Source organism: Schistocerca americana, chromosome 2 (assembly GCF_021461395.2).
Source record: "Schistocerca americana isolate TAMUIC-IGC-003095 chromosome 2, iqSchAmer2.1, whole genome shotgun sequence".
NCBI classification, from domain to species: domain Eukaryota; kingdom Metazoa; phylum Arthropoda; class Insecta; order Orthoptera; family Acrididae; genus Schistocerca; species Schistocerca americana.
This window is the reverse complement of record NC_060120.1, coordinates 275,493,635-275,518,391: the sequence shown is the minus strand read 5'-3', so window position 1 is coordinate 275,518,391 and position 24,757 is coordinate 275,493,635. Positions and strand designations below refer to the sequence as shown.

Here is a 24,757-nt window from a genome sequence, read left to right as displayed (position 1 = left end):
AATCCTCGGTGAAAGTCAAGAAGAATTGTAGGATCTGTTGAATAGAATGGACAGTCTAATGAGTACAGAATATGGATTGAGAGTAAATTGAAGAAAGACAAAAGTAATGAGAAATAACAGAAATGAGAACAGTGAGAAAATTAACATCAGTATTGGTGATCAAGAATTAGATTAAGGAAAGGAATTCTGCTACCTAGGTAGTAAAATAACCCATGACAGGTGGAGCAAGGAGGGCATAATAAACAGACTAGTGCTTGCAAGTAGGGTGTTCCTCGTCATGACAAGTCTGCTACTATTAAACATAGGCTTTAGTTTATGGAAGAAATTTCTGGGAATCTCAAGAATGAAGAGGTTCTCTGCAGAAATGATGAGGAAAGGAGTATATGGAAAACACTGACAAGAAGAAGGTGCAGGATGATAGGACATCTGTTAAGACATCAGGGAATAACATGATAGGACATCTGTTATGATATTGGGAATAACTTCCATGGTACTAGAGGAAGTCAGAGACTGGAATACATCCAGCAAATAATTTGAGGACATAGGGTGCAAGAGCTACTCTGAGATGCAAAAAGCACAGGAGAGGAATTTGTGGCAGGCTGCTTTAAACTAATCTGAAGACTGATGACTCAGAAACACATGTAAAACATACATTGTCATTTTTTAGAATGTTTATTTAAAAGTAAGTTAGAGGTGTGATGATTGGACTAAAAGCTAAAAGCATTTTATGGATAAGACATTTCACAGTAGAGCATTGTTCTTGTAGTAAAATGTGAAGACATACTATTAGTTCTGCAACTGAGCCATCTTTACACACAGATACCTAGCACAAAATGATGATCCAATGTAAATATGGCTTTCAGTGCCAGAGTCTCTGAAGAGATGTTCAGCTTGCCTTCGATATAGCTCTTTTCATTTAAGCAGAGAAGCTGCTGCTTTAATGGAACTGGCATCTTTCAAGAAAGAAGTAGTTGGGGACCAGTACCAGCATTTGCCTGAATTTAAAATAGGAAACCACAGAAAACCATTTCTCAAGGTTGCCAACAGATAGATTTTGATCACCCTGCTCCCTAAATCCAGGTGTTGCTAGCTCAGTCTCGAAGTTGGTAAAACTGGTTGTTGTACATTGTTCTCAAATAAAATAAAATGCATCACAACAAAAGATGGAATTCTGATGTTGCATGTTTTCCTTTAATTGTACATGTCTCGCCATTTAATAGTTCATGAAAGTGTGCATATTTTAAGATTTAGTGACCTCAGTTATTGTAATATTAAAAGAGCATAAATAGATTTTGGACACGGGAAAGGGGGGGGGGGGGGGATGCAGAATGCAGTCACCATCGGCTAGGACAAATTCAAACACCCTGCTGAAAAAAATCTTTTAGAAACGAACTAACTATAGAATTTAATGTCTTCGCTTACACCTTATGTTCCTCACAAACTTCACCCCATCACTCTGTATTGGAACGGTTTCCATACCTGAGTATTGTCCGGGTGACCAGATTGGCCGATATTTTGCCTTTCGTGCTAATAATGATAAAATTTTGAGCAAATTTTTTCAAGAAATGCACCATTGCCATTTGGGTGATATTTTTGGTGGTCAATGTGACTTCTGGGTGACACAAGCAAATCACTTTATTTTTAAGCACTAATTTTAAGTGAATGTTGTTTGGAAGATGGTTTACCTCTCTGCTGCCTTGTGAAATACTGAATATTGCAACCTCAGAGTTCTGTTCATCTCCAGATAATGACTCCAGTGTTAACATTAAACTGTTAGAGATAGGTAATTAGGCTATTATAGGAGAGCATGCATATTTTTAACTTATCGCAATGTTAGTGAACGAATCAGAATCGAATCGGAATTGGTTTCTCTCTGCTTTCTTGTTAGAGCCTTCTCCATAGTTAAAAACTATTAGAACAGCACACAGTACAAAAATAATAAACAGCAGCAATTGTATTACGAGGGTGAGTAAAATGAAAACCTTAAATATTTTTTAAATATTATTTATTGTGCAGAAGTGGTACAAAGCTGTATCACTTTTCAACATAATCTCCTCAACCCTCAATGCAAGTCCTCAAGTGCTTACAAAGTGCATAAATTCCTTTAGAAAAATATTCTTTTGGTAGTCCGCGCAACCACTCATGCATTGCGTGGCATACCTCTTCATCAGAACGGAACTTCTTTCCTCCCATTGCGTCTTTGAGTGGTTCAAACATATGGAAATCACTTGGGGACAAGGTCTGGTGAGTATGGTGGATGAGGAAATTGTTGCAACTGTTGTACGGGCAGTGTGGGGCCTTGCATTGTCATGTTGCAAAAGGACACCTGCTGACAGCAATCCATGTCGCTTTGATTTGATTGCAGGCCGCAAATGATTTTTTAGGAGATCTGTGTGTGATGCACTGGTGACAGTGGACCCTCTAGGCATGTAATGCTCCAAAATGATGCCTTTTTCGTCCCAAAGGAGAGTCGGCATAACCTTCCCTGCTGATGGTTCTGTTTGAAACTTCTTTGGTTTTGGTGATAAGGAATGGCAACATTCCTTGCTCACTCTCTTTGTTTCCGGTTGGTGGAAGTGAACCCAGGTTTCGTCCCCAGTTACGATTCTTACAAGGAAGCCATCATCTTCTCATTCAAAGCGCCGAAGTAGTTCTTCACAAGCATCAACATGTCGTTCTCTCATTTCAGGAGTCGGCTGCCATGGCACCCATCTTGTAGACACATTGTGAAACTGGAGCACATCATGCACAATGTCGTGTGCTGACCCATGACTAATCTGTAAACATGCTGCAATTTCATTCAGTGTCACTCGGCAGTTTTACTTCACTATGGCTTCAACTGCTGCAGTGTTCTGTGGAGTCACAGCTCGTTGTGCCTGACCTGGACAAGGAGAATCTTCCACTGAAGTAACACCATTTGCGAACTTCCTACTCCATTCGTAGACTTGCTGCTGTGACAAACGTGCATCACCATACTGTACCTTCATTTAGCGATGAATTTCAATAGGTGTCACACCTTCACTACGCAAAAACCGAAAAACAGAACGCTGTTCTTCCCTGGTGCAAGTTGCAAGTGGGGTGGCCATTTTTATACTGATACTGCGACGGAGTGTGTCCATCTGCACTATGCTGCCACCTGCAGGCCATTCTGCATGCTGTTTGTAGCACACTTACCAACTTACAGTTTAACGGTGTGAAATTTCGTTTTGTTATTACAAATCTAAGGTTTTCATTTGACTTACCCTCGTAAATTCAGCTGTAAGCAAGCACTGAACTGATTAACAAAACAATTAAATTCAAGTAAGGCCAACAATGTAAAAGAGTTGGTCTTGGCTAAAGTATGGATAGGTGATAGCCAATAGTGCTACTAATGTATTGATAGTTTAAACCTATTGATTGCACTGTTGACTATTGATAGTGCATATCCCATTTTTGTTGTATGACTGAACTTCAAAATACAAAGGCCGATCCAAATTTTCCGCTCGAAAGCCGTACAGTCCATAATTGGCATGTCGTTCAGACAAAAGCGCCTTGGACGTTGAGGCAACCATCCTACCGATGCAGAAGGTTAAAGATACCCATTTGGTAAAATACAGTGTCCTGATGCGTGAAGAAGTCTGTAACTGCTTGCTGCCTATCCTCGATGACGGGAATGGTCAACTCTTAAAGGACTAAAAACATGCTAATCACATGGGAAGAGATCAACACTATATGGCCAGTGCTAGAGTATTTCCCACCTGAGTTCCTGTAATTTCCGTGTTATGACATTCGTGAAATGGGTATGTGCGTTTTCATCAAGCAGAAGCACCCCTTGTCAGATCATTCCACAACTCTGTTTTTTGACTAACATGCTGCCCCATACACTCTCCATTCTCTGATAGATGTCTACCATTGTCTGTTCTTCTGTACTTTGCCAGCCAAGAAAAAGATACAGTATGCTGGTACTTGTCGCACACATTTGGTAATAACATCACCATAGTTCATGTTTCCTCATTTAACACACACACACACACACACACACACACACACACACACCGAAAAGACACAAATGTCACTCTAATTCCTTGCCCACATATATGTACTTATATACCAACATATGTTGCACATAAGCTGCAGCACTGTTGTAAAGTGGAAACTTTTTGATCACTCTTTGTATTTTTCAGCCATATCGTGTGTAATTTCATTTAGGTTATTGGGGGGGGGGGGGGGGGGGTGATCTGGACCTGCTTTGTGGCTACATCCTTGCCTAAAAGCTGAACCAGCTCAAGATGATTTTAAAACTACTCAAATGCACATGGGGAGCACACAATTGCACCCAGACGATATTATTTTATCACACCTTTTGTACACCGAACTGTGGATTTAGTTGACTGCTCTGCAATCCATCCTCAAGCTTTACTTGTGAAGTCAGTTTATATGACCTGGAGGAAAATGCAGTCTGAGGGTTTCTGGAACATATGAGCTGTATTAGAACTATGGAACTCATCTCCTCAGATTCTGAGTACACTGCAAGCCATATTGTCTAGTCTGTCGTAGACATTCTGCGTCATTTAATCGACAAAGAAAGATAATATTCTACTGGGTGCAGGGAGATGTGGGAATTCAGCATAGTCAGATAGTGAATGTAGCAGTCAAAGTGATCTGTATATATTCTAAAGTCTAAAAATACAAAATCCCACTACATCCAGTTGTTGGGGCACAGGGCAGTATGTCATTGGGAGGGGAAATAATTGGAAGTGTGGGCAATAAGCTGCAGGTGGCAAAGTCAGTTACACAGTCACACCATACTAACTTCTGACCATGAAGGTGAATGGAACTCTTCATTTGCCTCCTCTGACTCGTGGATTTGTACCACAAAGTAAAACACAACAGTGTGTGGTGTGCGGTCACATAAGTAATGTCCACACAATAAATTTTGGTTCAGATCATGAGCTTTTATACATAGTCTTGGGAAGTAAAATTTAATCATCGTTAACTAGGCGAACTCTTCCCATTTGGATATTTTTCACAGTTTACTTCAATTTTGCACACATTTATTTTTGTGTTTTTCGTAATGTACACTTAACAGTGTGTGAAAAGAAATATTGCTACTTATCGTAAAGAAGGTACATTAAGTTGCAGACAGGCACAATTAATACACACTTCCATAAAGCTTTCAGCCACAGTCTCCATCAGCAAAAGAGAAATGCACACCATTCGCACACAGGCAAACACATCTTGTGGCACATTTGACAACAGACTCCAGCAACTCAAAACGGAATGCAGCTATCACATGGGACACATTTCCGTGGCATAATTTACATTTAATTATTCTCTAATTTAGTGTGAAAGTACATCGCGTTGGCTCGGGAGCTGACAGCTTGTAACCTACGTCCGTACGACAACACAGTGTTTGACGTTCTTCAGAACACTGATTTTTCACCGTGTATTTATGGCCATGTGATATGTGAATATGCAGAGAAATATCTATTACAATCATTTAAGTTTTATGTAATTGCTGCTTTCCTCTCATTTTCAAGACAGTCTTCTTTGTCAACCGCCCTGTGCTCCACTAATTTTAAATGATTTTTTTTTTCTTTTTGTTTTGTCAGATTATGGATATTTTACATGAAGCTGGAAAAGTGGATCTGTCTGTTGTGGACAGTGTAAGGAAATACATATCAGCAAGTCAGATTCCTCTGATCAATTACATCAATACTACAGTTGCACCTGCAGGTAAAGTCTGCACATTTTAGCATTCATAATTGTAATTACATTGTTAAACTCCTACTCTGTACTAGCCTGTGTGGTGTGATGAGCCTCACTGTCAGATTAAAAATTTGTTCCAAAGTAAAGACTCTCACTCATCTGTAGCCATATTCAGGTTCAAGTCATGGTCTGTCACACAGTTTTAATACCTCAGAAACAGTTATAACTGTAATTATTCATTAGTCCCTATTATTAGCTCGTCTGCCCCATTATAATATCAGTTGTTTTTCATCAGAATTGGGCAAACTGTGAACATGGTAAAAGGAAGTTTTGATGTAGTTATTCCAGTTTCTATGAAGTGGTCAAACCATATATTTGAGGTCATTTTCTTTTAAAATTATTTTAAATTAGAATTCTATCCATAATGAAGCCTCATATTATGCACTGTTAGGACATCCATAAATTGGAATGTCAGTTTCATTACTATAATGCTGTGTCCAGTGTGGTTCTATTGGAGACATTGTGTTCATTTATTCCTGTGACCTATAACCCGGAGAGGTCACACAGTATTGAAGACTTAATTGTGAACTGCTAACTTGAAGACAGGCATAAACTATCCAGAGAAAGTCTGTTAACAAAGTTTCAAGAACCAGCTCTAAATGATTACTGTAGTAATATACTACAACCCCTTACGTATCGCTCACATGTGGATCGTGAGGATAAGATTAGAATAATTACTGCATGCATAGAGGCATTCAAACTATCATTTTTCCTGTGCTCCATACATGAATGCAACAGGAAAAAATCCCTAATAATGGGTACAATGGGATGTACGATCTGCCACACACCTCATGGTGGTTTGTAAAGTATAATTGTAAACATAGATGTAGAACTTGATTAGTTTTATTGGGTGGGTGGGTGGGGTGGGGGGGCTACTGTTTATTGTGGAATCTCGGCACAAATCATTCCCAGTGGTAAAAAAAATTTATGTAAATAACATTTAATATTTGGAGTTGCGAAACTATAGTCTTTACTGAGGTAAAAGACACATATATTATACTACCCTTACAGAGAGATCATTTTTGCCTTCAAAACATTTACTGGAGTCACTACACATACTTTGGACAGGGGTGGGCATAAAATGACTGGATCCTTTTATCACCCACTAGACTCATCTCATGATGTAACTGAAAACTTAAGAGAGAACGTCAGTTTACTTGTACATAAGTTCCACAATCGTACTGTGATTATCGGTGGAGACTTTAATCATCCAACAATCAATTGGGAAAGTCACTGTCTTGTTAGTGGTTGGCATGTGAAGACATCCTGTGAAACATTACTGAATGCCTTCGCTGAGAATTACCTGCAGCAGATAGTTCAGAACTCCACTGGTAATGGAAATATATTGGATCTGATGGCAATAAATAGTTGTGATCTCTTTGAGGACGTCCACATTGAAAATGGTATCACTATGATGTGGTCTTGGCAGCAATGACTACCAAAGTACAAGGATAACTAAAACAGGCAGGAAGATATACAGGGTGTTACAAAAAGGTACGGCCAAACTTTCAGGAAACATTCCTCGCACACAAAGAAAGGAAATATGTTACGTGGACATGTGTCCAGAAATGCTTACTTTCCATGTTAGAGCTCATTTTATTACTTCTCTTCAAATTACATTAATCATGGAATGGAAACACACAGCAACAGAACGTACCAGTGTGACTTCAAACACTTTGTTACAGGAAATGTTCAAAATTTCCTCTGTTAGCGAGGATACATGCATCCACCCTCCGTCACATGGAATCCCTGATGTGCTGGTGCAGCCCTGGAGAATGACATATTGTATCACAGCCGTCCACAATACGAGCACGAAGAGTCTCTACATTTGGTACCGGGATTGCGTAGGCAAGAGCTTTCAAATGCCCCCATAAATGAAAGTCAGGAGGGTTGAGGTCAGGAGAGCATGGAGGCCATGGAATTGGTCTGCCTCTACCAATCCATCGGTCACTGAATTGGTTGTTGAGAAGCGTACGAACACTTTGACTGAAATGTGCAGGAGCTCCATCGTGTATGAACCACATGTTGTGTCGTACTTGTAAAGGCACATGTTCTAGCAGCTCAGGTAGAGTATCCCATATGAAATCATGATAACGTGCTCCATTGAGCGTAGGTGGAAGAACATGGGGCCCAATCAAGACATCACCAACAATGCCTGCCCAAACATTCACAGAAAATCTGTGTTGATGACGTGATTGCACAATTGCGTGCGGATTCTCGTCAGCCCACACATGTTGATAGTGAAAATTTACAATTTGATCATGTTGGAATGAAGCCTCATCTGTAAAGAGAACATTTGCACTGAAATGAGGATTGACACATTGTTGGATGAACCATTCGCAGAAGTGTACCCGTGGAGGCCAATCAGCTGCTGATAGTGCCTGCACACGCTGCACATGGTACGGAAACAACTGGTTATCCCATAGCACTTTCCATACAGTGACATGGTCAATGTTACCTTGTACAGCAGCAACTTCTCTGACGCTGACATTAGGGTTATCGTCAACTGCTCGAAGAATTGCCTCGTCCATTGCAGGTGTCCTCATCGTTCTAGGTCCTCCCCAGTCCCACGAGTCATAGGCATGGAATGTTCCATGCTCCCTAAGAAGCCAATCAATTGCTTCAAACGTCTTCCTGTCGGGACAACTTCGTTCTGGAAATCTGTCTCGATACAAACGTACCGCGCCACGGCTAATGCCCCGTGCTAATCCATACATCAAATGGGCATCTGCCAACTCCGCATTTGTAAACATTGCACTGACTGCAAAACCACGTTCATGATGAACACTAACCTGTTGATGCTACGTACTGATGTGCTTGATGCTAGTACTGTAGAGCAATGAGTCGCATGTGAACACAAGCACCGAAGTCAACTTTACCTTCCTTCAATTGGGCCAACTGGTGGTGAATCAAGGAAGTACAGTACATACTGACGAAACTAAAATGAGCTCTAACATGGATATTAAGCATTTCCGGACACATGTCCACATAACATCTTTTCTTTATTTGAGTGTGAGGCATGTTTCCTGAAAGTTTGGCCGTACCTTTTTGTAACACCCTGTATATCTTCAGAAAACTAGATAACAAATCAGTAGTGTCATATCTCAGTGAGGAACTTTAAACTTTCAGGGCAGGAGCATGTAGAGAAACTATGGCTCAAGTTGAAAAGAATAGTTGACCGTGCACTGGATAGATATGAACCCAGTAGAACAGCTGATAATGGGAGAGAATCTCCATGGTATACAGTCAACGTAAAGAAATTTTCAGTGACTGCCATAGCAGAATATTGTCAAATGATCTTTCACAAAATCCAAGGGAATTCTGGTCATATGTACAGGTTGTTAATGACACCAAAGTTAGTCCAGTTCCTTCAGAATGAGTCAGGAACTGAAATTGAGGATAGCAGAGCAAAAGCTGAAATGCTTAACTCCGTTTTCAGATGTTTCTTTAAAAGGAAAACCCAGGAGAATTGCCCCAATTTAATTCTTGTATCACTGAAAAGATGAATGAAATAAGTATTAGTATCAGTGGTGCTGAGAAACAGCTGAGATCATTAAAATTGAACCAAGATTCAGGGCCCAGTGGAATCCCAGTCAGATTTTGTACTAAATTTGTGGCTGAGTTAGCCCCTCTTCTAACTATAATTGTTCATAGAGCACTTGAACAAAGAACCGTGCCCAGTTCTTAGAAAAAGGATAGAAGAAGTGATCGACAAAACTGCCGTCTGGTGTGCTTGACATCGATTTCTTGTAGAATCCTGGAACATACTCTGAGCTCAAACATAATGAGGTATCTTGAACAGAATGACCTCCTCCATGCCAACCATCATGGATTCCAAAAACATCGATCATGTGAAACCCAACTTGCACTTTCCTCACATGACACACTGAAAGCTTTGTATCCAGGTAGTCAGGTAATGCGATATTTCTTGTTTTCTGAAAATCATTTAACTCAGTACCACACTTATGCTTATTGCCAAAAGTACAATTATATGGATATCAACTGGAATTCGTGACTGGATTGAGGAGTTTTTGATAGGGAAGACGCAGCATGTTATCTTGGATGGAGAGTCATTGTCACATGTAGAAGTAACTTCAGGTGTGCCCCAGGTAAGTGTGGTGGGATCCTTGCTGATCGTGTTGTCCGGGGTAAGAATAGGCCCGAGGTATTCCTGCCTGTCGTAAGAGGCGACTAAAAGGAGTTTCAACCGTTTCGGCCTTCCATGTGATGGTCCCCCTTGGGGTTTGACCTCCATTTTTCAAAATTCTACCCCGAAGTACGAGCCTTTTGGGGAAGGACGCCTTACATGGTGTACCACTGGTCCTCAGTGCACTAAGACCTTGGCACTCAGCATTGTACCGGCGTTGTAACCATACCCACTATTCCTCAAATTGGCCCTAAACGCCTGATGGGTTGTACAAGTTACGCCCATAGTGCGTCCCCATCTGCACCTACGATCATGATGGACTTTCCATGGCACCAGAAATCCAGCACGGTAGCCAGCCTGTTGTGGTGGGGTCGTCATGTACCCTCTAGGTTGTAGCCCCCTGACAACACAGGGATCGTACTGCCGATACCTGAGCTGCACCCTCCCCACGTCGGCCAAGGAGTAGATGCCCGTCTCCTTGGGGCATCAGGACTCCCGGCAATGGTCATCCTGCCAGGTGGCCCTTGCTGAGGCTGGGTGGCGCCCGTAGGGAGAGCCCCTGGTCAGAGTGGGTGGTATTGGGGCGGACATTTCGCAGATGAAACGTCAACCCATATCAGGTCGCTCTGCGGCCGAGTCTTTCAAAAGGAAAGGTACTGTTTCTAGTTCTGGTTCTCCTGCCCTTTCCCCCTTGGCCACTCCCTGGGAGGAGGGACAGGCCCGCCGGCTTGGGGTGAAGTACTTCCCCCGCTATTTGGTCTGTTCTCGAACCGATGGGGGGACATTCGCCACCTCCAAGCCCATGTTCTTTGTTCAGCACATCGAGGACATCTTTGGGGAAATCGAGGCTCTCAGTAAGATGCGTTCGGGGTCCGTTCTTATAAAGACCACCTCCGCCACACAGTCGGCGGCGCTCCAGGCGTGCGACTGCCTAGGGGACATCCCAGTGTCCATTGTCCCACATCTGGCACTAAATAGGATGCAGGGGGTTATTTTTCATCAGGATCTCCTGCTGCAATCTGATGAGGAGCTCAGGGCCAACCTGGAACGCCGAGGCGTGCATTTCGTCCGGCGAGTCCAGCGCGGCCCCAAAGACCGTCGCATTGACACCGGGGCCTTTATCCTCGCCTCCGAGGGTGATGTTCTCCCAGAGAAGGTAAAGGTGATTTTCTACCGGTGCAACGTGCGACCTTACGTCCCGCCTCCTATGCGCTGTTTTCGGTGTTTGCGCTTGGGGCACATGTCGTCACGGTGTGAGGCTGAGCCCCTTTGTGGCGATTGTGGAAGTCCTCTTCGTGAGGAACACACATGCACCCCACCACCTCGGTGCGTTAATTGTCCTGGCATCCACTCGCCTAGATCCTCAGACTGCCCCGCGTATCAGAAGGAGAAGAAGATACAAGAACTCAAAACTTTGGATCGGCTCTCTTATTCTGAGGCCAGGAAGAAGTATGACCACCTCCATCCCGTGCCGTTGACCACTTCGTTTGCCTCAGTTGTGTCCACTCCTTCCGCGGTATCCTCACCCCTATCCTGTCCCCCCTCCACCTCCTCCCCCCATCCGGAGTCTCTGCCTCCGCCTCCCAAATCCCTCCCTTCCAAATCCTCCTCCCCCGTGCCCCCGCCCCCTCTGCCCCAGGGGCCACCCTTCCTCCTCCTCCTCCTCCTCCCCCCCCCCCCCCCCCCCCCGCCCCGCGCCGCCTGAGAAGCGATCCTCTTCTCAGGCGTCCATCGGGGAAACGTTCTGGACCCCAGCTTCCGAGGTCCGGCATTCCAAAACGGACCCCGCGTGTGAGGACCTTCTTCGGGCCCAGCCCACCATCCCTGTGCCTCCTCTGACTTCCAAGAAGGCCTCAAAGGCCCTCTCCACCCCGGCGCGTTTCGTCTGACGCTCCATCCGTGAGTCGCTGCTCCCGGCCGTCCTCAGTTTCGCCTGGACGCTCTGCTGCCAGGCGCTCAGCTGGCCTCTCGTCGGCAAATGATGCTGCCCCTCCTACACAACCAGGGACAGCGGCCGCAGTAGGCGACGACTCGATGGAACAGGATCCGCCTCCCGCCGGTTGTAGCGTTGTTCCCTCGAAACCTGGCTCTCCGCGCCCATCGAGGTGACCAGCTCTTCCCCCGTCTCGTTCCCCCTCCTTTTTGACTAGCGATGGCCTTGTTACATTGGAACATATTCGATCTAATCGGGAGGATTTACAACTGCTCCTCCGCCTGCACTGTCCGCTCATCCTTGGTCTCCAGGAAACCAAGTTGCGCCCGACTGACCGTATTGCCTTTACCCACTATACCTCGGAGCGGTATGACCTCACCCCTGTGGACGGTATCCCACCTCATGGTGGGGTCATGTTGCTCGTTTGGGATGATGTCTATTACCATCCCATCCCATTGACCACCCCACTCCAAGCAATAGCTGTCCGTATTACTCTTTCTGCTTTTACTTTTTCAGTTTGTACCATCTACACTCCATCGTCATCTGCTGTTAGTTGGGCTGACATGATGCACCTGATCGTTCAGCTTCCTCCGCCGTTTTTATTGTTTGGCGACTTCAATGCCCATCATCCCCTTTGGGGCTCTCCTGCATCCTGTCAAAGAGGCTCACTCTTGGTGGATGTCTTCAACCATCTCAATCTTGTCTGCCTCAATACTGGCGCCCCGACTTTCCACTCGGACTCTACTCATACCTACTCCCACTTGGACCTCTCGATCTGTTCTACCACTCTTGCCCATCGGTTCGAGTGGTATGTCCTTTCTGACACCTATTCGAGCGACCACTTCCCCTGTGTTGTTCGTCTCCTGCACCACACCGCATCCCCACGTCCTTCGAGCTGGAACATACCGAAAGCTGACTGGGGACTTTACTCCTCCCTGGCGACCTTTCCGGCCCACGATTTTCTCAGTTGTGACAGTCAGGTCGCATACCTCACAGCTGTTATCATCAATGCTGCCGAACGTTCCATTCCTCGTACTACTTCTTCTTCACGTCGCGTTTCCGTCCCCTGGTGGAACGAGGCTTGTAGAGACGCTATCCGTGCTAGACGACGTGCTTTACGCACCTTTCGCCGCCATCCTACGTTGGCGAATTTTATTGGATACAAACGACTCCGAGCGCAATGCCGTAGAGTCATCAAAGATGGCAAAAAAGCTTGTTGGGCCTCTTTCACCAGCTCCTTTAACAGTTTTACTCCCTCTTCTGTCGTATGGAGTGGCCTGCGCCGGCTGTCTGGCATTAAGGCCCACTCCTCGGCACCTGGCCTGACCTCAGGTAATGAGGTCCTCATTGATCCTGTGGCTGTCTCCAACGCCTTCGGCCGGTTTTTCGCGGAGGTTTCAAGCTCCGCCCATTACCACCCTGCCTTCCTTCCCAGGAAAGAGGCAGAAAAGGCTTGGCGACCTTCCTTCCACTCGCTGAATCTGGAAACCTATAATTGCCCCTTTACTATGCGGGAACTCGAACGTGCGCTTGCACTGTCCCGGTCCTCTGCTCCGGGGCCAGATGCCATTCACGTTCAGATGCTGGCACACCGTTCTCCGGCGGGCAAAAGCTTCCTTCTTCGTACCTACAATCACGTCTGGACCGAAGGTCAGGTCCCCATGCGTTGGCGTGACGCCGTCGTCGTTCCTATACCCAAACCCGGGAAGGATAGACATCTTCCTTCTAGTTACCGCCCCATTTCTCTTACAAGCTGTGTCTGTAAGGTGATGGAGCGCATGGTTCATGCTCGGTTAGTTTGGATTCTTGAATCTCGACAGCTACTTACCAATGTGGCTTTCGTCGCCGCCGCTCCGCTGTTGACCACCTTGTGACCTTGTCGACATTCATCATGAACAACTTTTTGCGAAGGCGCCAAACGGTAGCCGTGTTCTTCGATTTGGAGAAGGCTTATGATACCTGTTGGGGAGGAGGTATCCTCTGCACTATGCACAGGTGGGGCCTATGCGGTTGCCTGCCCCTTTTTATTGATTCCTTTTTAACGGATCGAAAGTTTAGGGCACGTGTGGGTTCCGTATTGTCCGACGTCTTCCTCCAGGAGAACGGAGTGCCTCAGGGCTCCGTTTTGAGCGTAGCCCTTTTTGCCATTGTGATCAATCCAATTATGGATTGCATTCCACCTAATGTCTCAGGCTCTCTCTTTGTCGATGACTTCGCGATCTACTGCAGTGTCCAGAGAACATGCCTCCTGGAGCGCTGCCTTCAGCGTTGTCTAGACAGCCTATACTCATGGAGCGTGGCAAATGGCTTCCAGTTCTCTGAAGACAAGACGGTTTGTATCAACTTTTGGCGATATAAAGCGTTCCTTCCACCATCCTTACATCTCGGTCCCGTTGTTCTCCCATTCGTGGAAACAACTAAGTTTCTAGGGCTCACGTTGGACAGGAAACTGTGTTGGTCTCCGCATGTCTCTTATTTGGCGGCCCGTTGTACATGTTCCCTTAATGTCCTCAGAGTTCTTAGTGGTTCATCTTGGGGAGCAGATCGCACTGTCCTGCTTCGCTTGTATCGGTCCATAGTCCAATCGAAGCTGGATTATGGGAGCTTCGTCTACTCTTCTGCTCGGCCATCCCTCTTACGCCGTCTCAACTCCATCCACCATCGGGGGTTACGTCTTGCGACCGGAGCCTTCTACACTAGTCCTGTCGAGAGTCTTTATGCTGAAGCTGCCGAGTTACCATTGACCTACCGGCGTGACGTACTGCTGTGTCGGTATGCCTGCCGGCTGTTGTCTATGCCCGACCACCCCTCTTACCAGTCCTTCTTCGCCGATTCTCTCGACCGTCAGTACGGGTTGTATGTGTCTGCCCTGCTGCCCCCCGGAGTCCGCTTCCGTCGCCTGCTTCAACAATTGGATTTTGCCCTCCCTGCCACCTTCAGAGAGGGTGAGAGCCCAACACCACCTTGGCTCCAGGCTCTGGTTCATATTTATCTCGACCTCAGCTCACTCCCGAAGGAGGGTACTCCGGCTACAGTGTATTGCTCACGGTTTGTCGAACTTCGTGCTCGACTTGCCGGTCACACCTTTATTTACACAGATGGCTCCAAAACTGACGATGGTGTCGGCTGTGCCTTTGTCGTCGGGGCCGCCACCTTTAAATACCAGCTCCTCGACCAATGTCCGAGCTTTACGGCCGAGCTTTTTGCTCTCCATCGAGCCGTTCAGTATGCCCGCCGCCACCGCCATTCATCGTATGTACTCTGCTCTGACTCACTCAGTGCTCTTCAGAGCCTTGGAGCTCCCTATCCGGTCCATCCCTTGATTCAGCGGATACAGCAGTCCCTCCATTCTTTCGCTGATAATGGTTCTCCTGTCAGCTTTCTGTGGGTTCCCGGACATGTAGGAGTGCCTGGGAATGAGGCTGCGGATGCTGCAGCCAAGGCTGCAGTCCTCCTGCCTCGGCCAGCCTCCCATTGTGTCCCGTCATCTGACGTTCGTGGGGATGTTTGTAAGAGGCTTGTGTCGTTGTGGTGGGATGCTTGGTCATCCCTCCAGGGAAACAAGCTCCGGGCAGTAAAACCGCTCCCAACTGCTTGGACAACCTCCTCCCGACCATCTCGGCGAGATGAGGTCCTTCTGACCAGGTTGCAGATTGGGCATTGCCGGTTTAGCCACCGCTACCTGCTCTCCGGTGACCCAGCCCCGCAGTGCCCTTGTGGTCAGGCATTAACAGTGCGCCATGTTTTATTGTCGTGTCCCCGCTTTAGTCAATCTCGTGTTGTCCTGTCCCTGCCATCTACTTTACCGGATATTTTAGCTGATGACGCTCAAGCCGCTGCTCGTGTTCTGCGTTTTATAACTTTGACTGGCTTGTCCAAAGACATCTAACCTTTTTACTTATTTTATATGCATCTTTGTCAGGTCTTTCTGGTGTCCCCCCCCCCCCCTCCCCTTGAGTTTTACTAGATTCCATGTGCTCTAACAACGGTGACTGGGCGCTAATGACCTCAGTAGTTGAGCACCCTTAAACCCCACAAAAAAAAAAAAAAAAAAAAAAAAAAAAAAAAAAAAAAAAAAAAAAAAAAAAACAACAAAGATATTGATAAGATTTCAGAGTGGTGCAAAGGTTGGCAACTTGCTTTAAATGTCCAGATATGTAAAATTGTACACTTCACAAAACAAAAAAAACATAGCATGCTATGACTATAAAATCAATGAATCAGTGTTGGACTTGGCCACCTCAATCAAATACTGGGTAATAGTCTATAGGGATATGAAATGGAACGATCACATGGGCTCAGTCGTGGGTAAAGTGGGTGGTATAGATCGGTTTATTGGTAGAATACTGGGGAGGTGGGGGATCTGTACCAAATAGCACTAACAGGGGATATTGAACTTATATAGAGAAGGGCAGCATGGATGGTCCCATGTTTGTTTGATCAGTGGGAAAGTGTCACAGAACCGGCAGGCTCTTGTAGATAGATATAAAGTATCCCAAGGAAGTCTGCTAATGAAGTTTCAAGAACCGCCATTAAATTGTGACTCTACGAATATACTACAGCCCCCCATTATCGCTCACATAGGGATCATGAGGATTAGATTAGAATAATTACAGCATGCACAGGGGCATTCAAACAAATAATCCTCCCCCACTCTTTACATGAATGAAACAGGAAGGGACCCTAATAATTGATACAATGGGATATAACCTCTGCCATGCACTTCATGGTGGTTTGCAGAGTATAAGATGCAGATGTAGTTTCACCCCTCAGGATGGTACACCTAACCACACACTCATAGACGTTTCTGAGCAATGTGCTTTCTTAACTTCATTAATACCAACACTACTGCCAACGCACTGAGGCGGAGTGCTACTGTGTATAAAGTGACCACTGTTAAATTCCAATATGGCTATCGTTAATGAAATGATTTACGTCTTGTTTTCCGTAAATTTCTTATTGAAGTTAAGTTCGTTCATTATTCCTAGTGAACAGTCTGTGGTATAGTGAGCCATCAATAGAATAGGAGTGTGAAATATCAAATGCCATTGAGTGCTCCAGCGTGCAGCTTCATAACTAGACTCATTATCAAACAGTGAGAGATATTCAAAAAAGATCATAATAAGCAACTTCAGCCAGTGGTGATAATTACCTATTGCTAGGGACTGAAAATGTAGCATCTTATTTTGCAAGATTAGCATATATTTTGTGCAGAATTAGCATCTATTTTTTGCTAGAATTAGTATCTTCCTTCTCTTTTTTGTGAATTATTAGACTATCGATTTAAATGTATCAATTTAAAATGTTGCCAATCATGTGCCTGTAGACTAAATTGATCACAAATCACAAACAATAAAAAAATAATAAAAGGAAACACCATTATCTAAGGTGAAATAATAATAATAATAATAATAATAATAATAATAATAATAATAATAATAAACCCAATACCACAACAGATAAATGCAGACTTTGCAAACAACAAATAGAAACAGTAGATCACATCACAAGCGGATGTACAATAGTAGCAAATACAGAATACCCCAGAAGACATGACAATGTAGCAAAAATAATACATCAACAACTTGCCATACAACATAAACTAATAAAACAACACGTTCCCACATACAAGTATGCACCACAAAATGTACTGGAGAATGATGAATACAAATTATACTGGAACAGAACCATTATAACAGATAAAACAACACCACATAACAAACCTGACATCATACTCACCAATAAAAAGAAGAAATTAACACAACTAATCGAAATATCCATACCCAATACAACAAATATACAGAAGAAAACAGGAGAAAAAATTGAAAAATACATCCAACTGGCTGAGGAAGTCAAGGACATGTGGCATCAGGAGAAAGTTGACATTATCCCAATTATACTACCAACTACAGGAGTCATACCACACAATATCCACCAGTACATCAACGTAATACAGCTACATCCAAATGTATATATACAACTACAGAGATCTGTAATTATTGATACATGTTCAATTACCCGAAAGTTCCTAAATGCATGTAACATATACCGTACAGTTAAAAGGAAGTCACGCTTGATCAAGGTTCGCGTCACTTTCCATTTTTAACCAGACATAATGTCCGAGACAGGAAAGAGAAATAATAATAATAATAATAATAATAATAATAATAATAATAATAATAATAATAATAATAATAATAAATAATGGTTTTTATTCTCTCTAAATAGTTTCTTGTGTGGAATGTTACTTTTGCAAAGGTTTAAACATATTTTGTCCCGAAATTGTCTGGTTTCTCTCTCTCTCTCTCTCTCTCTCTCTCTCTCTCTCTCTCTCTCTGGGTTCTTGCGACAAATGATTGACTGTTGAGAAGCAGCAGCATTTCCTAGCTGGTCAACAGAGTTCTTCTTATTTAAGGAGTTTTTCAATATTATTTTCTTTTCAGACCCAGTTTATTAACGGCAAAACCTTCAAAACATTGGTTTCAAATCTGTAGCATAGAAACCCTGATTAATATATGGCAGAGCCCTACTGCAAGTACTCATAGATACGTGACTTTTACTTGACAGTGTTACAGATAGAACCAACAGTGTCTTAGCAGCATCCTCACTCATTTCAAAATAAGAAAAGAAAGAGTTACGCACAATGCAAAGTAAAGCAAAGCAAAGCATTCGGTAACTTCTACCACACAGTTGTTTGTCAGCTTGGCAGCATCATAAACGAGATAGTTCAGGCCCCATCTCTACAGAAATCATACAAATCGTATGCAACCATAGTTCAACAGCCGCACTTAAAGCTTCCATTTTAAAGTATCAACATAATACCAACTTTAGCTAACAGGCAAATATATGTGTTTCTTTTTTCTGAAGTGCTAGTCCTGTGGCTGATTCCTCAGTTACAATACATGGTGTATATCTTATAGAGGCTATTCACCATCTCACAGTTGACACGGGACCAGAGCTTAACTTACGAGCACACTGTTACATCATTGAGCTTGTCCATTAATGTGATCCTTATTTTGCAAACATGTTCTTATGCACATGCTCTTTCCAAATTTGCATTTGGCAGATGTTGTGCAATACCAGTAATTAAAAAGTGATTACTTTTTGGATATTGTTCTATGCAGAAAATAAAGTTATTTGAAACTATCTTGGATAAAATAGTATATCTAGATAAAGCTTGCTATGGACTGTTATTAATTAGATAAATTCCCATCATCACATTTTGAGGCAGAATTTGCATCCATATTCACATTTATCACAAATGCAAATTTTTCAGGTCCCTAACTATTGTTCGTAAATCATCGTATAGCATGCAGAATGTATCTACATTGCAAACACTAGTAGCCCAAAACTGTTAGAAGTCATCTTCGTACAGGTGGCCATTATCCTCATATCCCATTGATATTTGGTCCATTAGTCAGTTGGCATGGCAGTATCCAAAGACATGAGGTGCAGAAACATGGACAGGGGCACACCCAATGGAGCTGCCTTTTGCTGTCCCGTGAATCTAGATTCATTGTATAGCCTGACAGTGATGAATTTGCTGGTGGAAGGAATGTGAAATATGGAAGAATCCAAAAATTTAACACATGGTGTGTACATGAATCAGTATTGACTGGTGTAAAGACTTCCACATCATTCAGAAATATTCTTTATCAACACAGAGGTGTGGGAACAAGATTCTACCACCTCTTATTGTATGTGTATGTGTGCTGGTGCAGTTGTTGATTCTTACAGACACCAGTGAGACTATCGTTGAGGCCAATTAGTGAAGACATGCTAGAAGGTAAGGGGGTAATGATCTGCCATGACTGTCCCTTTTTCAGGACTAGAAACTTGAAGCTGGTGGAGTATCATTTGGTAAACAAGTAGTTAGGTACTTAAACAGAAGTTTATCTTCAGATTGCTACGCCTCCATAATAGAAAAACAAATGTCCTTCTGGAGCTTGCACTGAATCCATACTGTGCTAATCTGTACCAACCTTGTCTGTTCAGTGCTTATATGCTTTATTATGAACACGTGTTATGCTTGATTGGCTTGCTTTTGAGCTATTATGTTAATGCAGAAATTGGTCTCTTCTGAATTTACTCATATAGACACTGATCAGTAAACCCCTCTGTTCATCTTTTTGTTGCAGCGTGGGGTAGCCACGCGGTCTGAGGAACCTTACCGCAGTTCGCGTGACTCCCCTCATAAGAGGTTAGAGTTCTCCCTCAGGTGTGTGTGTGTGTGTGTGTGTGTGTGTGTGTGTGTGTGTGTGTGTGTGTGTGGGCGCGCGCGCATGGGTGCGCGCGCGCGAGCTCTGCTAAGTTACTTCCAGGTGGTGATTGTGGTCTGTTTCAGGGACCCTGCCGCATTGTGCTGATGTTTGGCCTGGGTTCAGGTTTCATCAGCCAATCTTGCAGAAGGTTTTTGTGGGAGGAACGGTCAAGATGCAGAGTTCCATCAGGACCAAGATGGCATTCACTTCCTGTCATCATATAGTGGGCAATGGATGTTGAAACCCATTGAAAGAAATTAAAAGGATTTGTTCCATTCCAGCATCGACACTTAATAATCCAGCCCTCCATTCCTACGATACCAGGAACAATGAGATACACTTTTTTTTTGCTATGAAATGTGTAAATCATTACACTTCAAATAATACTGTTAAGTATTAAAAGCTACACATAAATAAACCAATAACCAATTTTGATTTTTAATCTTCGGTGCATCTATAAAAAAGCATGCAGGGCAATGCTTCAGCTAGTCAGAGGCTAATGGGTAAACTGTCAAGATCTCTGTGGGGGGAGGGGGGGGGGGGGGGCGCGTGCGCGCGCGCCCGCGCGCCCACACACACACACACACACACACACACACACACACACACACACACACAGCCTTTCTTAGAACATGGCATTGGACCCACAAAATCTACAAATATTCTTTCCATAGGACACTTGGCTGGTCATGAGGCCCTGTATCCCGTCAAGGAATGCAGTGCAGGCTTACTAGAAGTGCACTCTTGACATTCCTTGAAAAACCTTCTTGTCCTTGTCCATACCTACCCAGACAAAATCTTCCTTAACCTTCTTCCTAGTTTTAAACAATCTAATGTGACTGCCCATTGGCGACACATGACAGTAACATAGAAAAATAGCAGACGCAGGGACCACAGCTCTTGCACGAGTTTCACCCCATGTCTGAAAACACAAAATCTCATAAAAAGGTGCTTCATTTGAGTTCAGTGCATGACACAGTTACTATCAATGAATGACAGTCTAAAAAGCAATCAGAATCGGAGGCGCACTACGAAACCAAGTACTATGTTGATTCTATCAATGAAATTACTCGACTTTACAATTTGAAGAATGGCCAATGCAGATGTTTCACCCCCCCTCCCCCCCGCCCTCTTAGGTGTGAGTTATTAATACATGAGTAAGGATGTAATGGAGGAAAAAGTAAAGACACGTCAGTTCATATGCAAGTTGGGAAAAGAGTTGACTCCATTACATGAGTCTACATCGGTACTCTTGTGCACTCACACTCATAAATTAAGGATAATTGCAGAATGTGGTGCCACACAATGTGGCACTACACAAAACTGGTGCTAATAGCATAGGCACATAGGTAACACACATGCCACAGATCTGTAAGTCCACAGTATTTGTGATAAGTTGAGAAAACCATCCCGAAACACATGTACTACAAAATGTCACTGTTTCCTGCACATGTACCCCGACACCCATACGGGATATGATCACCATGCACACGTACACATCCCACACAATGGGTTGGCATACTTTGGATCAGGTAGTCGAGCAGCAGCCGGGGTATAGCCTCCATTCTTGCACCAGTGCCTGTCGGAGCTCCTGAATGGCGTAGGGGTTTGAAGACATGCAGCGATATGTCAACTGAAAGCATCCCAGACGTGCTCGTTAGGGTTTAGGTCTGTGGAACAGGCAGGCCATTCCATTCACCTGATATCTTCTGTTTCAAGGTACTCCACCACGATGGCAGCTCGTTGGGGCCGTGCATTATTACCCATCAGGAGGAAGGTGGGACCCATTGCTCCCATGAAAAGGCAGACATACTGGTGCAAAATGACGTCCCAGTACATGTGACCTGTTACAGTTCCTCTGTCAAAGACATGCAGGGGGGTGTACGTACACCACACCACACACCACCACACCACACCACACGACACCACACCACGCCATCAAACCGCAACCTTGATACAGGTCCCTTTGATGGTCATTAAGGGGTTAGTATCTGGTTCCTGGTTCACGCCAGATGAAAACCCGGCAAGAATCGCTGTTCAGACTATACCTGAACTCGTCCATGAACATAACCTGCGACCACTCTTCCAATGACAATGTACTGTGTTCTTGACACCAGGCTTTATGGGCTCTCCTGTGACCAGGAAATGCACTTTCCACTCTCCAGGTGATAAACCATGTCTGTTCAGCCGACTGCAGACTGTGTCAAGAGACAATTGTTCCAGTGGCTGCGGTAAGGTCCCGAGCAAGGCTACCTGCAGTGCTCCGTGGCCGTCTGTGGGGACTGATGGTTTGATATCAGTCTTCTTGTGGTGTTGTACACTGTGGACGTCCTGTACTGTAGTGCCTGGACACGTTTCCTATCTGCTGGAATCATTGCCATAATCTTGAGATCACACTTTGTAGCACACGGAGGGCCCATGCTACAACCTGCTGTGTTTTACCAGCCTCCAGTCGCCCTAGTATTCTATCCCTCATAACGTCATCAATGTGTGTTCTTTGAGCCATTTTCAACACACAGTCACAATTAGCACGTTTGAAAACGTCTGCATACTTACTGGTTGTACTGTACTCTGACAGGCACCAACACACTTCTGCGTATGTGGACTGCTCCCAGCACCACTGTGCGATGACCGCAGGTCAAATGCACCATATGGTCATACCCCGAGGTGATTTAAACCCGCAAACTGCCCACCAGAGTGTTGTTTCACCATGTATCAGCATTATCCTTAATTTATGAGCATGAGAGTAGATGTAGAAACAGATTTGCTGATACAGTATTGCAATATAGCAACATTCACGAGACTTGGATAATGTACAGGGAAGAATAGGAGCCAGCAATTATGTATGAAGTACAGCAAGTATGTATGTGGACCATGTTTAGGCAACGCTGAATACTCGTATTTGTCACCCTGCAGCAGGTAGATTTGAATGAGCGGAATGAAGGTTATAAATGTTTTCTGTGCAATATATTGTGCTATTCAAAATTTAATATTAACACTTGTTTTTACTAAGGGGAGTTAACCATTCCACATTTTGTTGTCATATGTATTTGGATTAATTATTAGATATAAAATGTTCATTCTACCATGTGATTCTACAGAAAAAGCGAAACTTTAGTCACGTAAACTGTATAAATATTAATATAATAGAGGGAAACATTCCACGTGGGAAAAATGTATCTAAAAACAAAGATGATGTGACTTACCAAACGAAAGCGCTGGCAGGTCGATAGACACACAAACACATACATACAAAATTAAAGCTTTCGCAACAAACTGTTGCCTCATCAGGAAAGAGGGAAGGAGAGGGAAAGACGAAAGGATGTGGGTTTTAAGGGAGAGGGTAAGGAGTCATTCAAATCCTGGGGGCGGAAAGACTTACCTTAGGGATTTAAAGACTTTAAATATGTCTGCTTGTGTCTGTATATGTGTGGATGGATGTGTGTGTGTGTGTGTGTGTGTGTGTGTGTGTGTGTGTGTGAGAGAGAGTGTATACCCGTCCTTTTTTCCCCCCTAAGGTAAGTCTTTCCGCTCCCGGGATTGGAATGACTCCTTACCCTCTCCCTTAAAACCCACATCCTTTCGTCTTTCCCTCTCCTTCCCTCTTTCCTGCTGAGGCAACAGTTTGTTGCGAAAGCTTGAATTTTGTGTATATGTTTGTGTTTGTTTGTGTGTCTATCGACCTGCCAGCACTTTCGTTTGGTAAGTCACATCATCTTTCCCCCCTGCGGGTCCGGGGATTAGAATAGGCCCGCGGTATTCCTGCCTGTCGTAAGAGGCGACTAAAAGGAGTCCATCCCCCTCACGGGGGTAGTTCGCGCCTGCGTCCGGAGACGGACGGTTCCACGACCTATCATCGTGGTCCTTTTGGTTTTTTCACTTCTCGTTTCTTCCTTCCTTTTGTTGGTTCCTTTCTTTGCTCTTCTCCACCTCACTGTCTTCCTTACTCTTTCCCTTGCCTTCTCCTTGCCTTCTCATTGCCTTTTTCTCCTTGCCTTCTCATTGCCTTTTTCTCCTTGCCTTCTCATTGCCTTTTTCTCCTTGCCTTCTCATTGCCTTCTTCTCCTTGCCTTCTTATTGCCTTCTTCCCCTTGCTTTCTCATTGCCTTCTTCTCCTTGCCTTCTCTGGTCTCCGCCTCGGCGTTTGAGACAGTCTGTCCTCTTTCTCCCTCTCTCTCTTCTTTTTCCTCTTCTTCCTTCCTCCCTGTGCGTGTCTGAAGGCCGACCCACGCGTTCGCACGCGTAGCCGGTGACGGGGTAACGCGTAAGTCCCCGCCCTGGGTAGACATGTAAGGCACGCGCGTACCCCCTGGTAAAGGCCAGGCCCGGGGAGGGGTGATTGCCTGAGCTGATACCTTCTGACCATGCCGATTGGTCCCTCCGTCTGTTTCTCGGGAGGTGTGACCTGAGGTGTAAACATTCACCTAAGGCGGGAGTGCCCTCTGAGAGGGTCCCCACAAGGAAGGAGCGCGCCATCGGAGACGCTGGCAATCATGGGGGATTCCTCCGCAATGGATTCTACTCCATCTCTTTCGACTTCGACCCAAAAACGGAAACGTGACCAGCCAACAGTGACAAAAGTACTACCGCCTGCCCCACAGTTCCTCGTAGTTTCTCGAACTGAGGACGGAAAGGATTTTTCCTCTGTCAACCCTTTCGTTATTCAGA

The 24,757-nt window shown here is 44.4% G+C and overlaps 1 protein-coding gene across 1 annotated transcript in view; it reads left to right on the top strand.

Moving 5' to 3' along the window:
• LOC124592325 (uridine 5'-monophosphate synthase) overlaps nt 1–24,757 on the top strand; it is a 90,718-nt gene that overhangs the window by 30,524 nt on the left and 35,437 nt on the right. Inside the window, exon 4 of the mRNA XM_047131824.1 lies at nt 5,592–5,715. Coding sequence (XP_046987780.1) covers nt 5,592–5,715 — 124 coding nt within the window. The remainder of the gene's footprint in view (nt 1–5,591; nt 5,716–24,757) is intronic.